This window comes from Triticum aestivum, chromosome 1D (genome assembly GCF_018294505.1).
Source record: "Triticum aestivum cultivar Chinese Spring chromosome 1D, IWGSC CS RefSeq v2.1, whole genome shotgun sequence".
In the NCBI taxonomy this organism is placed as follows: domain Eukaryota; kingdom Viridiplantae; phylum Streptophyta; class Magnoliopsida; order Poales; family Poaceae; genus Triticum; species Triticum aestivum.
In genome coordinates, this window is record NC_057796.1 from 4,819,735 (window position 1) to 4,835,994 (window position 16,260).

General features: G+C 40.9%; 1 protein-coding gene and 1 pseudogene across 1 annotated transcript; both read right to left on the reverse strand.

Moving 5' to 3' along the window:
* Positions 1-757: 757 nt before the first annotated feature.
* Positions 758-1,638, reverse strand: LOC123156646 (disease resistance protein RGA2-like; annotated as a pseudogene).
* A 13,026-nt stretch (positions 1,639-14,664) lies between these two features.
* LOC123162032 (dirigent protein 2) lies at positions 14,665-15,952 on the reverse strand. Its single transcript, XM_044579846.1, has 3 exons — positions 15,594-15,952; positions 15,229-15,421; positions 14,665-14,928 (listed from the first exon to the last, which is right to left on the reverse strand). Exons 1-3 carry the CDS (start codon positions 15,890-15,892, stop codon positions 14,914-14,916), a joined length of 507 nt encoding a protein of 168 aa, XP_044435781.1. The 5' UTR covers positions 15,893-15,952; the 3' UTR covers positions 14,665-14,913.
* Positions 15,953-16,260: the final 308 nt, after the last annotated feature.

The window sequence follows — 16,260 nt, forward strand, 5'->3', positions numbered from 1 at the left end:
TGCTCTATGCTCTGCCTTCGGGCCTGTACTTGCATCGCTGCGTGCCTCTTTTGGCCCGTTTTAAACTCTCGTGCCTCCGCATCGGCGTGGCCTAAGCCTCCGTGCTCGTGTTCGAGGTCCAAACTATGTCTGTTACGCTGCCTAAGTTGTGGGCTTTATTAATTTAAAGCCGGACGCTCCTAGCGTCTCCGTTCTAAAAAAAGCACCACCAACGGGAACAACCAGCCAACGAGTTATTCTTTAGATCAACAACCACGGCCTCGTTCGAACTTTGCTCATGATACCACTTGTTAGAATAAATTCGAGGCATACCGTCGATCATCCGAGGACCAAGCAGTCACACGAGGCACGACACCGAGATTTGTTAACGAGGTTCACCGATATGGCTACATCCCCGGGGCTTGACTACGGGCGCTCCTCCCTGTGACACCGTCACAATACCGCACCCGGTCGCCCTCGACGCCGGCACATGCCACCAGCTTCCCCTGCGTTCCTGTGCTATTATGTTGGCATAGGTTACATCGCGTGTCTAGCCCCGCTATATATGAGAGGCCTATGATACAAGTGTCCTATTAGGACACGACTCCATATCCTATCTAAACACAATACAACTACAAGTCCAACTGTAACCTACCTTGTACACAATATTCGACACAACTCCAAGAAGAACGTCTCTTCACAATCTCATCAACCATATGAGTGTTGTCAGCACCGCACTACCCATGCCACCATGCTGAAGACAAACCTTCAACATTTCCTATTTACAGAACTCTTTGTTGTTCCGGACATCATCCAATACAAGGAGATACCGCTGTCCGCTGACCAATTTTTGAAGTCTATCCGGTGGTGGTTTGTCTGTATCAACATTCTTATTGGGAGATGCTTCAACTATATTGTTGGCCAGGGAGTTCACATCAAAGGTGTCAGAGACACAGACCCAGATCAGCAACTGGAAATGCTTCTGAACTTCAGGTTCATTGTATATGAGTTGCACTAATGTGGTCTTGCCAAGGCCCCCCATCGCGACGAGGGTGACAACTGTGAGATCTGAATTGCTAGCTCCACCAACTAGTATATCAATAATGTTCTTCTTATCTTTGTCTCTGGATCTGCTGGCAATTTCTTGTGGATCAATGATAACACAATCGGTCTGCCTCCACTGCTTGGACACCTGTGGCTGTGGTCGGTACTTGAACCTAAAGGCATGCATCTCTGCTATGAGGACCTCAATGGCCTGCAGAATCCTGCAAAGCTTGCGACCCATTCTGTGATGGAACACAAAACGGTTATGAATAGGGAAGAGTTTAATTACATCGAAGCCAAGCTCTCTGTAGTGCCCCTTCTTCCTGGCTTCACGGCGGAGTGCTTCGTACTTGAATTCGTCCAAGACTTCATTTGCCTGATAGGCCACTGTCTTGAGCTCCTGGAGCCAGGCTTTGGCCCATCTCTATGGTCCGTCGCCTGCTCCTTGGCGTCGGTCATGACGTCGAGGATGGCCGGAAGCTTGCGCTTGAGAACCTTGTGCTGCTCCTCCATTCCCTCCATCACCTTGTACTCGTCCAGGAGGGAGCTGGACGCCTTGCTCACCAGCATGGACACCAGTGGCCGGATGGCCATGGCGGCCACCAGCTCCGCCATTGGAATGCTCAGAAGAAACACACACGCAAACGACACAGGGGAACACAAGCTAGTGTAGTGCAGGATGGAGAAGAGAAAGGTGTGAGCAAGAGGTGTATACTGCTTGGCATCCAGAATATACAACAGTTGTGCACAGCTTGAGATCTGTTCTCGAACAAATCAAAAGTCAAATGTGTTAGCAGTAGCACTGGTGAGAGAGATCAGTCAGCCATCCACACAATTAGCGATGTGGGTTTCAGATTAATCAAATGGTTTGGCTACACCAATTAGTGATATGAGACGATGTGTAGTTGATTTGCAGAACCTCCACTTGTGGCTGTGGGTAACAAAATGGTTTTTTTTCAAGTATGTTGAACGCACCGACAGTATACACACTCTTCACGGCGCGGCACAACTTCTTTGCTATGGATGAGTATTGTGCCAACATTACAAATAAAATCTAACAAATTACAAATAAGAGTATATAAGTGCAAAGGGGAAAAGGGAGATGAGGATGTGAAGATGCACTAGCATTACAGCAAGTGGGTGATAGATGTCAAATTATACAGGCGGGAAGGGGATAATGAATTGGCTAATAAGGATGCTTACACAGTCTGCAACTAAACCAAGTGGGTGTTACTAATAAGGATGCAGGTTTTAAAGTAATCAAATTGGCTACACCGAGGCAACCGACAGCCATATGGTACAATGCGCGCTTCAATTACCAAATGTCCACAGAAGACGAGGAAGAAAGTGATTCGTTTTACCTTGAGGAGGTGGACAAAATAAAATACACGCTCTTCATGACACAACTTGTGCTTCTTTGCTATGAATGGCAACAAATTGCGCTCTTCATAGTACATCATATATACCAGTGTACAAATGTGCAAGTGACAAGAAAATTTAGGGTGCGTTTGGATGCAAAGTATTTTTGCAGTTTTTTGGAAATACCGTGGTTTCAGAAAAATACCATGGTATTAAATACTTTAAGGTGTTTGGATGAAAGAAATACTGTAGTTTAAGATACTGTGGTATTTTTCATACCGTGGTTTTCTTGCAGTATCTAAAAAAGGAGGTCCCGACCTCTTTTTTAAAAACTGAACCAAGCGAAAAGTCCGTGCCTCCAATTCCTCGTCATTATCTGTTAATCGTAGTGTAACTTATATCCTGATTATTAGGCATTTTTGATTAGATGATTAACTTGTGTTTCGTAGGTCTCTCGAGTCCATGTTCTTCTGTCCGTCGTTGCCAGCGACTCCTCCGTCCGATCAGGGATCTAGCATGCATATAGGGAGTCGCGTCGCGCTAGCATCTAGAAGTGGCCGAGAGGACTTGGCTTGCCTGGCACGGGTGCATGCATCAGCTAGCTTAAGTGTAGCTGAGTTAGTTGTAGTCAGTCAAAAATTACAAGAAAACAACATTTGCCAAACGAATAGATGGTTTCCGCAAAACAGAGAAAAACCATGGTTTAGACAAACTGAGGTATTGATTGCCCTCGCGTTGAGAAACTGAGGTTTTGGATTACCAGAGTTTTAGAAAGACAGTGCTGCCAAACTAGGCCTAAGGTGAGAACTCAGAATGCCAAGACGTACTTCATTACATTGCAGCAAAGATGGTGATAGATGTCAGTGCAGACTAGAACAAGAGCTAAAATGAATCGATTATTCTAACAAAATGCAAAAGGGAACAGATTTGATGAGGGTGGAGATTTGGGGGCAGGCAGGGGAGGGAGTACCTACCTTGAGCAGTGGGAGGCAGGCGGGATTAGGAGCAGGAAGAAGCACAAGTCGCCGTCGCTGTAGTTGCCCGCCGCCACGCTGGCCCTGCTGATGCCGGTGGTCTCCACCACCATGGACGGCAGGACGGACGGTCGTACGGATATCGACGGCTGAGGAACTCGGGAGACTCGATGCGTCGGCGAGCGGCCGCCACGCCTTCTGGGTCCCGCCGGCCGGCCTTGGCGGTGGCGGAGTGGCCTCGGTGTTGAGAGAGAGAGATCGGCAAAAGTGTGGGCTGGGCTGCTGGGCTTGTGGGCGCGGTTGGGTTGAACTGGTGTGGAGTGGAGGCCCGTCTGAAAACATAACTCTACACCCCATTTCTTTTTTGTTTCAAAAAAAAACTCCCTTTCTTCTTTTAACTGAATATATAAAGGTTTTGCTAAAAAAAGAGCTAAATATAAAGGTGTGTCTCGTTGTTTGTCGAGGCCAGGGATCTAAATCGGGAAGGATGGCCAACAAAGACCAAGGATCGTCGTCAGGGACTGCACGCCATGACGACCTTGACTTCATGATGAAGGAGCTAGGTCTGACTGAAGAAGATCTAGAAGATGTAGTTTTCGATCTAGATAAGGCTCCACCGGAAGAGGAAACTCGATGGTTGTTGATTGTTCGGGTCCTTATAGACCAGGAGTTCGGTATCTACCGGTTCTTCAAAAGTGTGCACATTGCTTGGGATTTGGCAAGGGGAATTAACATCAAAACTCTCTCCAAAGCACATCGTCCTGTTTGCACCTTATGATGGTTTTACAGAGCAGGACATTTTTCTGGTACAGCTCCCGAGCGAGCGAGCGAATACAAAAAATCATGAACCAGGTTGGCCCAATAGCTACGCTTGGAAAAAAATCCTTTAGAAGAGACCTCCTTCCATCTTGCTATAAGCAAGATATAGCGCTCGCAGGGAGGGCCTATATACAAAGTGTAAGGCGCCAAGTGTTTGCTCCGGCGCACAGGGAGGTTCGCCTGCATGGGCCGACCAAATAAATACGCTCCTCATATGGCTGGTTTTCTCGCTTCCTACGATCCTCTTGCTTGATGTCCCTGGCTCGCTATGCTTTCTTTTCTCTCGCCTTGCTAAGCTTAGCTCGGCTCTTTTTAGTGTACCACATGCTTATGAAAAATTGGCTAGTAGTTTTTTGGCTTTGAATATTTTGATAAAACAAAAAATTACAAAATTACAAATGTTTGCAAACATTCAAAAATACCAGGTATTTTAAAAAAGTTCACAAATTAGATAAAATATTTGCTAATTTAAAAGGTGTTCAATATTTTTAAAAACATTAATGAACTAAAAAATGTTCACGGATTAAAAAAAATTTGTGGAAACAACTTCATGGATATGAAAAGTTCGTTGATTGGAAGAAACTCATGAATTTGGGAAAAAAGTTCACGGATTCATAAAAAGTCTGCAGAAAAGTTGGTGGATCTGAACTTTTTTACTGATTTGGAAAGTTCTTTGATTTGAAGAAAAACATGAATTTGGGAAAAATGTTCGAGAAGTTCAAATATGTTTGCAAATCTTAGAAAGGGTTCGCAAATTTGAAGAAAAGTTCTTTGTTCTAAGAACTTTTGATGGATTAAAAAAATGTAAATAAATTTGAAAAAAGTTCACAAATTCAAAATATGTTTGCAAAATTTGAAAATGTTCAAGAATATGAAGAAATGATAGGAAATTAAAATATTCTAATGAATTTGGCAAATGTTGACTAAGTTTTAAAAATGTTACTTTAAAACATTCCTTTTACGAAGAACCAAAAATATCAGAAGAAACCCGGACTCAAGTAAATAGCAGAGAAATAAAAAAAGGCCGGAAGCTTCCCAACACTAGATGCATGGATGCACTGCATTGATCAACGATTTTCCTGTCTGGCGTCATGTGGACGTCGCCCGTACGGGAGCTCCTATTTGACGGCCTGCATGCTCGATGCTCAGCGAACATGCACCTCCTCCCTCCTTCGTGCACTATTTGGGCCAGCACATGTGTTGGTGCATGGCGCCCTTTTTTTGTTCATCAATTAGAAAACATATACAGGAAAGGTTCAAAAAATTTCAATATTTAACAATTTTATAAAATTCCCAAATTTCACAAAAAGTACATCAATTCAAAAATGATTTTTGATTAAAAAGATATCCATGAATTCAAAAAATATTTGTAAAAAAATGTTCATCCATTTCAAAAATTATTTGCAACTTTTTTTAAAATGACGATTGATTCAAAAAATTTCTCTGACACAAAAAAGTTCTCAGAGTTTCAAAAAAGTTCAAAATTTCAATAAATGTTCGTCAATTTGTCAAAATTGTTCACGAGTTTGAAACATATTCATTATTTCAAATGTAGTTCACGCATTTGAAAAAAATGTTTATGAATTTGAACATGTTCATGCATTTCAAAAATATTCATGATTTCAAAAGAATTCATGATTTCAAAAAATATTGAATAGTTCAAAAATGGTCATGTTTATAAAAAAATGTACATGATTTCAAAAAAAAATCACGTATTTGTAAGAAGTTCATAAAAGGAAAAAAGAAAAGGGAAACAAGAAGTAAATAAAGATACAATGAACTAGAAAAAATAAAAATAATAAAAGAAAGAAAAACGAGAAGATAAAACATAGAAAAAAAGAAAATCGGTGGGAATAAAACCATCTGGTCCGTCCGCTAAAAGGACATGGCTCACGAGAGGCTGCGGTCTAGGTCGCTTTCCGACGACATATCTGCCTAATAGGAATCGTTTGGTTTTCCTAGGGGTAGAATCAAACTTTATTTTGCGTAGTCCAAAGAATGTATACAAGTTTGGTCATGGGGATGGATTAGCCACACATGGGGTCCCCTATCAAGAAAGCGAAAATTTAGCTAAGCTATGGGCTTCTGTTCCTTGAAAAATAAAGTTATAGATAAAATTTTCAGACCTAATCTTCATACCAGAGATGACTGGCCCATATCAGCCTCTGCTATTGTTTGAAATATCATTGATTATTTGTTGACATCGCATGGAATAGATAATCAAACTTGGGAGACCCAAGTCTTCAGCTAAAGGTAACCCTTCGCGACATGCAATTGCCTCTAGTGCTGCTGAATCGTGTAGGCTCAAGATAACAAGTGATAGGTTTCCCAAATAATTTCCGAGCTAATTTCTGGCTACCGCAACAGTTGAACCACGACGGTTTGTGTTTGAGACCCCGACGTCAACATGGATTTTAGAAAACCCACAGGTGGAGCCCTCGGCCGAACACATCTCCCCGTTGCTGCTGACTGTCTTCCCAGATTACTGGCCACCGACATGAAGCGGTCAATGAAAAGATGTGTAGCATGAGGACTTTGAAATATACCTTCTCGAATACCTTTCTGTCTGGCCACCCAGGTTGCCCACATAGTGACTGGCAGTTTAACAAAGGCATCATGAGAAAGGTTGTTGATCATCGAGAACAACGATTGTTTCGCACTTGGTTCGGTAGTCGCCCTGAGATGCTCAGCTAGTTATTTATCTTCGAGCGCCCAGATACATCTGGACATGGAGCATTCAGGTAAAGAATATCGCTAAGGGTCTTAGGCCCCGCATAGACCGCATGAGCTAGAACCCGACATATTTCCTATCGAACTTGGACTTCTTCTGAAGGAACATTCAAATTTTTGCTTGGACTTGAATGTCCCAAAGCAGCCTCCCTGACCCCGATTCACTATTAGAAGATGATGACTTCACAGAGTTCTCTAACCACGCCTCCCTTCTCTATCTAATACTAATCAATATTCTATATGCAGACCTACCAGGAATCGCTGGTCGTATACCGTTGTTGAATCGCCTGGTTGTATATCGTCGGCCCTTACACATCGAAGATACTACTAGCGGCGACCCATCAAAAGAAACTGGGCGGCGGGAGGGTGTGCATCATGTAGTCGTTGCGCGTTGTGTTTGTGATTTGGGGGCCTCAAAAAAGGCATTTCCTATTTGGCGCCTTCAGCGCCCGTTAATGTGCAATTCGTTAATTGGCGCTAAAGGCATCTTACCTAGGTCAGACCATCTATGGGTGACACGTAAGTGACCTCTTCACGGTTTTGGGAAGCTTCTAGAAGCTTCCCAGTCGTTATTTTTGCTTTTTTTATTTTGGTTTTTTTGGACCTGTCATCTTTTTTGACTTTTTTCTTTATTTTATTTTTTCCTTTTTCAAATTTTTTTCAAAATGCATGAATATTTTCAAATTTCATGAACCATTATTAAAAGTCTAAGAACTCTTTTTCAAAATCGATGAAATTTTATTAAATTTCATGAACTTTTTTCAAAATTTATGCACTTTTTTCAAATTGATGAACTACTTTTAAAATTTTGTGATTTTTTTAAATTGATGGACTTCTTTTCCAATTTGTGATTCTTTTTCACAATCGATAAACTTAGTTAAAATTATTGAACTTTTCTTAAAAATTGATTTTTTCCAAATTCATGAGCCCTTTCCAATATTTGTCATATTCTTTTTCATAATAGTGAACTATTTCTCGAATTCATGATTTTTTTGGTTTTTTAACAAATCCATGATTGGTTTTTGAATTTTTGCATTTGTTGGGATTTTTTTGATTTTTTTCAAGCAAGTGACCAGTCTTTCAGCGGGTGCAATCTCTTTGGTGTCGCTATACATGGTTCGGCCCACATAGGTTCCAGGTTAGTTCATCCTATTACTTTTGTTCTTATTTTCTGAAATATTGTAAATGAATATATACCGAAACATAAAAAATATTTAAAATCAATATATTGAACGTACGTAACATGTTAGCTTAAATTAAAAAAATATTGGTAGCATGCAAAACAATTGTGACATTTAACAAATATTCACGCGTTTCAGAAAAAGTATGCGACTTTATAACCATGTATTTCAGAAAAATTAAATGCGCATAAAAAAATCTTATTCATTTATACAAAAATGTACAAATGTGTATGAAAAAAGTAGGCATCAATAATATATATTTGAAATACGTTACTTTTGTATTTGAAAATTGTTAAACATGCCTGAAAAACGTTCTTGATGTATAATAAATTGTGCCATATGCATAAACAGTGTAGGCATAAATTGTTGCGTGACTTGAACTTTTCTAACTACAGTGGCCGACCGATTTGACTATACGAGACATCGACAAGAGTATTTGACAAAGCATTTGGAACTACCATTTTAAAAAAATGACCAAAAACTACCATTTTTCAATTAATCTTGTTGCAGAAAACTACAAAAAACGTTTGATGACTATTTTAGATGTTTTAAGCACGTTGATGACAAGCAGGCCCACCCGTTAGGGCTGACGTGGCAAGAAAGTCAACACCGTTTTTATCGGCTAGGAAACAGCTAGCATCAGCAAGGTTGAAGCCAAACGTTGCATGCAGTGAATGTAATGGAATATTTTAAAGAGCCTGCTGTAGATGAATAAAGGACCAAAAATTGGCTCATATCTTAGCTTAGAGATCGTCAATTTCTTTGAAAAAGCTTGGTCGAGGCATAAATATAGTGCATATTGGTTTTCTTTTTCACCCTGGGATCGGGGCCGAGTATTTACATGTTGCCTGGAAAATGACTGCAGCTAGTCGATCTTGCGAGAGCCCTTGGTTTGGAAATGGACAGCCGGATCATCATCTTCTTCCTCCAATCATTATCCTTCCCACTAATTGTTTATCTTCTTCCTCATATCAAACTGACGTGATGGTCCACTGGCTATCGTCTGGTCCTCCCATCTTAGCGCCTCAGCCTCACTGGCACTTGCCGCAGTGCACCGTCCCAGCCTGGGAACTCCGCCACGCCTCCCTTTGTTCTCCCATCAAATTAACTTACACACATTTGTTTTTCAGGCAACTTGCCAATAGAAAATATGCATGGGGTCAAACATTGAAGTCATTTTCCTTTGGTACATGAAAGGCTTAGCTTCAAATTTCCTCCGTACATGGTTAAACCAGTGAAGGCGAGAGGCTTAGTCATTTGATTCGTTTGTTTGACGTGCCTTTTATGTTGTAGGAACGCTTGATATCTAATAGACCTCCTCCACCTCCTCATCCGACGGCGACACCCACAATTAACAACAGTGGAGCTGCCTTCTCTAGAGCATTTTGGCTTGTGATGGAACAAATGGAATGGTGCTACAGAACATTCAGCAGGGTTGACACGTGAAAAATTTAGGGGTACTCACAATGGGTAACTTGCCTTCCTGCTTATCACATAGTAATACTTGCTATTCCCTCCGGTCTAAATTAATCGTCGTCCTAGTTTTTCCCTAGCTTGGTCAGACTTTTTAAAGTTCAACCAAATTTATAAAAAATATATCAGCATGTACAACAAAAAATTACATCTCTTAGAATAATCTTGTACAATCTATATTTGATATCGTAGATCTTAGGATCTTTTTGCATATATTTATCCAACTTAAAGCATTTTGACATAGGATGAACCTAGATAATTAATTCAGAATGGAGAGTATGACCCACAATTCTCTAGTAAATGGGGAAAAATAAAGAACTTTTTCCATTAAGAAAAAAAAGGATAGCCTATCCTAGATAAGGCAATAATGTAATCCAAGTTGTTTTAATTTTAACCACTATTGGTCCCATCTCTATTTCGGTAAGGACGAGAAGGTTGTTCTCGAACATCCTAACATCAACTCATCCTGGCTCTTTGGTTGGAGCCAAAGCCCAGCGCAGGACACTGACTTTCATGTATCATCGGATTGTTTTCACAACCTCCATCGGTGTGTGTAATGTAGCATGTAACTCAGAGCTAGGACACAATCCCTACACAGGGCCAACATATAATACATTATCCTTAAGACCTGAGCCGCAAGAAGGGTCCATCATCTAGGACAACAAATATTATAGCTCGGATCTCCTATGGTGTTTAAATAATATAGTGTGTCTAGGAGTTGTTGGAACTCCATGTATGCATGCCAAGGCCAGCATGTATATGCTCTAGCTTATCCCATTATGCCAAACCTATATATTATTATGACAGAACCACATATCATTTAGAAAGATTATATATTAACTGGAGTGCCACTTGCTTTGAATACCGCCAAATATATTGTCAATAAAAGGAGATGGGGACACGAACTGCCTTTCCCTTAAAAGAATGGTTGAAGTAGTTCGTTTGTGAAGTATATGTGAGAAGACCAGAGGCTTAGTCATTTTATTCCTTTGTTTTAGGCTGGTCATAGTGGAGAGTAACATATAATAGTATCATGCATATGATACTAGTGTATGATACTACATCTATAGTGCATAGTATCATAAAGTACTATCATAGATGGTCTCATTTATTGCCATGCATGACACATAGTAGCATAACATTTATTATGTTACGGTATCTACCTATGTTACTACTACCTTCTCTCTCTTCTTTAATTGCCTGCCACATAAGCATGTTTGCAAGTCCCAAGTACATGATACTAGTTATGTTACCCCCACTATGGCCAGCCTTACGTGCCTTGCAAGAAGTACTTCTGTTTTTTCTTTTTTATATCTGATTGGTTGTCTCCAGCATATATTCACATGAAGGGGCCACTTGCTATAAATTTCATTGAAGTTTCTTCATGTGAGTTGACTTGCTACCATTTATATACTACAATTAAAACTATGAAAGAACAAATACTAAATTCTAGAATACTTGGCAGAAATGAATTTATCTTCATGCAAGGTGGATGATTGTCTAGGGTGGAACCCAGATATCTGCATTCACGCTTATGGTTGGCGATTCACAATGGCGGAGAACTTGTCCTAGTCAGACATGTTGTCATTAGTTCCATATTTCTAGTGAATGCAGTGGTGGGTGTAGCACCATTAGTAAAAGCTAGAACTAACAAGGCCGCGCTAGTTGACATTCATCGGGACAAGGGTGTTTTTTTTCATGAAGTAGATGACGAGGGTTGTTGCCTCGATGAACATATCGAGGATGTGCTTGAAGTGGGCAGCTATATCGGCATTCTGACGAATGATTATGAGTGTGTCATCGGCGTAATGAAGCACGCTAGTAACCACCTAGAAGAGGTAGTTGGAGACGAGGTCCCTCTGTTGCGGCCACTCTTCTAGTGAATCCACTTCCCTGTGATCTTGTTGAGGACAACAGTGGATCGCGTGGTCCGTAAGATATCATCCATCCACCAAACCACCTGGGTGGGAACACATGAGCCTCGAGGATTCGCCAAATACTTGACCAATTGATGCAGTCAGGTGCCTGGGCAAAGTCGAGCTTGAGCACAAGCGTGGTTTTGGCATGCTTGTGGGAGCACTAGAGTCCCCATCGCATAGACGAAGTTCCCCAAGATGATGGAGCCCGTGATGAACCCTGACCGGTCAGGATCAATAATCTCACAAATTTGTCACTGCGGCCATGGGTTGTGATGATAACCTTGCATAGGATCTTTATATGCTACAATTTTGCAAGGAAACCAGACGGTAGGAGACTAGGGCGAGGATCTTCTCCTTTCTCGGGAGCAACACGATGAGCACACAGTTGATGCTACCTCCTACCATCAACTCATCCAAGCTATTTGTTTGGAGCCAAAGCCCAGCGCAGGACACTGACTTCATGTATCAGCAGATTGTTTGCACGACCTCCATCGGTGTGTGTAATGTAGCATGTAATCCAGAGCTAGGAGACAACGTATAACACATTATCCATAAGACCAGAACCGCTAGAAGGCTTGATCATTTAGGACAAAAAATATTGTAGCTCGGACCTGCTATGGTGTTTAAATAATACAGTGTGTCTAGGAGTTGTTGGAACCCCATGTATGCATGCCAAGGCCAGCATGTATATGCTATCTTATCCCATTATGCCAAACATATACATTATTATGACAGAACCACATATCATTTAGAAAGATTCTATGTTAACTGGAGTGCCACTTGCGTTGAATACCACCAAATATATTGTCAATAAAAGGAGATGGAGACACGGACTGCATTTCCCTTAAAAGAATGGTAGAAGTAGTTCGTTTGTGAAGTATATGTGAGAAGACCAGAGGCTTAGTCATTTTATTCCTTTCTTTTACGCGCCTTGCGAGAACTGTGGTGGGTTATAACTTATACTTCTGTTTTTTCTTTTTTATATCTGATTGGTTGTCTCCAGCATATATTCACATGAAGGGGCCACTTGCTATAAATTTCATTGAAGTTTCTTCCTGTGAGTTGACTTGCTACCATTTATATATTACAATTCAAACTATGAAGGAACAAATACTAAATTCTGGAATGCTTGGCGCAAATGAATTTATCTTCATGCAAGGTGGATGATTGGCTAGGGTGGAGCCCGTATATTTGCATTCACGCTTAGGGTTGGCGATTCACAATGGCGGAGAACTTGCACTAGTCAGGCATGTTGTCATTAGTTCCCTATTTCTAGTGAATATAGTGGTGGGTGTAGCACCATTAGTAAAAGATAGAACTAATAAGGCCACGCTCGTTGATGTTCATCGGGACAAGGGTGTTTTTTTCGTGAAGTAGATGACGAGAGTCGTTGCCTCGACAAACATATCAAGGATGTGCTTGAGGTGGGCAGCTGTATCGGCATTTTGATGAATGATTATGAGTGTATCATCGGCGTACTGAAGCACGCTGGTAGTCACCTGGAAGAGGTAGGTGGAGACGAGGTCCCCCTGTTGCGGCCACTCTTCTAGTGAATCCACTTCCCTGGGATCCTGTTGAGGACAACGGCGGATCACGTGGTCTGCAAGATAGCATCCATCCACCCACACCATCTTGGTGGGAACACACCTCGAGGATTTGTCGAATACTTGACCAATTGATGCAGTCAGGTCCCTTGGCAAAGTCGATCTTGAGCACAAGCGTGGTTTTGCAGTGCTTGTGGGAGCACTAGAGTCCCCATCGCCTAGACGAAGTTCCCCAAGATGATGGAGTCTGTGATGAACCCTGACTGGTCAGGATCAATAATCTCCCAAATTTGTAACTGCAGCCTAGGGTTGTGATGATACCCTTGCATAGGATCTTTATGCTACAATTTTGCAAGGAAACCAGACGGTAGGAGCCTAGGGCGAGGATCTTCTCCTTCTTCGGGAGCAACACGATGAGCACATATATAGTTGATGCTGCCTAGATCGATGTCACTGTTATGGAACACGTGGAAGAGGCGCTTGACGTTAGGGGAGATGGAGGCCCACGCGACCGGTAGAAGCTGGAGTCCATACCACCAGGGATCCCGTTAAATTTTTTCGCGTGATTTGCACTGCTACCATTTCATCTACTATTGTCACACTCTGAAGCACAAAATACCGAAGTTGTTGATTGCTTGGCAGCAGCGCCATAATCCTCATGGCAGAGGAGTTGAACTAGTTCGATTCATGGGGACATGTCATGTCTTAAGAAATAGTTGGACTAGTTCGATTCATAAATATATGTGAAGACAACAAGCTTAGTCATTTTATTATTTCTGCTTGGCCGGCCTTGCGGGACACATAGTTTTGTTTTGTTATATCGGATAGATTATTTAGAGCATACACTCAAATGAATTAGCCACTTGCTATGATTTTGGATCAAAATTTTCCTGTAGTTGAGTTGTTACTATTTAGTCTACCACTACTTACACTACGAAGCAAAATATACTAAAATGACTAATTGCTTGGCAGGGGAGTGGTCAACAAGATGGATGGCTAAATTGACGAGGATATGGAATGCCATGAATTTTTCATTGGAGTAGTTGAATTCACAAATAAGAACACAAGTGTAGTCATTCCATTCCCTTTGTTTGACAGGCCTTACAAGAAACATTTAGTTTTGTTTTTTTTTTGCATCAAATATAATACTACTGTGTATACTCGAATTAATGAGCTTGTTGATATGTATGATTTTCAATTAAATTTGTTTATGTGAGTTGTGTTGCTACCATACTGTTCATACAACTGTTCACACTATGTATGACAAAATGCTAAATGGCTATTTGCATGGCAATGGTGCTGTTATTATTACATCAGAGAAATGACCAATAGGATGGAGCTCCGAGATCTATTAGGATGACCTGGCCTTCCTTAAAGGAACAGAAGAGTAGTTCAATCACAACGTATATGTGAAGACCATTGGTTTAGTCAATTATTTCCTCTTGTTTGACCGACCTTGCATGAAACACAATAGTTTAATAAATAATCCACTTGCTATGATTTTCAGTTAAATTTCTCCATCTAAGTCGCGCCTGACGACCACTCAGTCAGATGGCTCAGTCCCGCTGCCGCATAGACAAGCAAAAGCACGTGTGCAGGTTATGGACACAGTGTGAGACCAACTAAGCCACACTTTTCTTACTTATATAAGATGTGGATCATACGTATAAAGTATAAGATCCAATACAGTCAATCAAACTTTACATTAAAGGTTGCACAACAGAAGCATGGATAATCAGCTCATATACTGTAATCCATGTATTATTTTATATAAAATAAAACAGGGGAATCTTCACACTCGCAACACCGATAGACATCAATATGCTCACTATTTTTATAGATATTATTAATGTCCCATGAGTAGTGCCTTTTGATCGGGCAGTTGATCCCATCATGCGCCCTTGACCTGTACAAAAATGGGAGAAATTTGGTCAAGGATATTTCTCTAGTCTTAGAAAATATATATGTAGAAAATTGTCCATTCACTGGAGCTTTAGTTTAAGTTAGTCTAAACTAACTAGTAGTATTGAGTCTAGTCTATTCATTAGATCATCAAGGTAATTCACTATAAAAGATAATTATGTTAATACCATAAATAGTTGGTACATAACGTTATATATACACCATACCGACACACATATGAAGTGTAAAAATATTCAATTGATATATGGTGATGTAAATATCTATAGCGTTTCTTGGTACTTACAACTAGTGCGCTTGGGGGCGTGTAGAATGCGCGAATATTCAGTTCCCGAATACTCTCAATGCCAGCAGACTCCTGGAGTATTTTGTATTTGATAGTACCACGTGCCATAGTAAGTTCTCCAGTTCCACCGATAATGGCCCATTCCCCCACGGGATTAAAAATCCCCATCACCTGAAGAGTCGCTCCCTTGAAGCTAGTTCACACAAAAAATCAGAAGTCTCAAAGAAGTTACACAATTCTATGCCATCTAACAAATAAAAACTTTGTGCTCAAATATACTACGATAATGCCTTCAATACAAGCACTAGATAAGAATAACAGTCATGGAATTTTTTATTGTTCTATGCGAGTACACAAGGTTTTACCTTCCCTCCACAAACGCAAGGTTGAAAGAATTGTAATAGCCAACACTTGGTTGATCAGCCATGACATGAATGCCTTGTGCATGACCAACGACCTTTGCTTTGAAATCTGGGGCATCAACTATGGCCCAGTTATTAACAGCAGTGATACCAAACAAACTCTCACCGGGTTTTGTTGGTATTGTTGTCTTTTGATTGGCGTTTGGTCCTACGACTTGGTGCAAGTACAACATCAAGTTTAGCTCCTTTTCACAGGGTAGGCAACATTGAGTAGGGTATGTTTCGGGAAGAGGAGTGTCCATTTCAAGACTAGGCTTCAAGCGGATCGGTGTGGTGACTAGCTATCCAAAAGAGAAACTAAGATTAGTGTGATGGCTTGTGCTATGCAGTGCAGAGCTAGGTTGTATTAATAGTCTGGAAGGAGTAGGCTGACTCAAAAAAAATACATGTGCAGTCCTTACAATTAGTCATTTTATTCCTTTTCTTTGACTAGCCTTGGAAGAAGTATAGTCTTATTTTGTATATCTTATAGATTATCTGGAGTGAATACCTAGCTTTGAATTTTCTTACACACATTGCTAGCAACCTAGGCTAAATTTAGTAGGGGGCAGCTCATGCAAATATGTCATTGGTGTGAACAGTAGCATCACCTAAACCAGCTGTTCAATCC

What these genes read in the sequence shown, in the direction of transcription:
- LOC123162032 (XM_044579846.1), bottom strand. Translation starts at nt 15,892, where the DNA reads ATGGACACTCCTCTTCCCGAAACATACCCTACTCAATGTTGCCTACCC. An exon ending in CTTGCGTTTGTGGAGGGAAG is followed by an intron (nt 15,422 to 15,593) that starts GTAAAACCTTGT and finishes TGTGTGAACTAG; the next exon opens with CTTCAAGGGAGCGACTCTTC.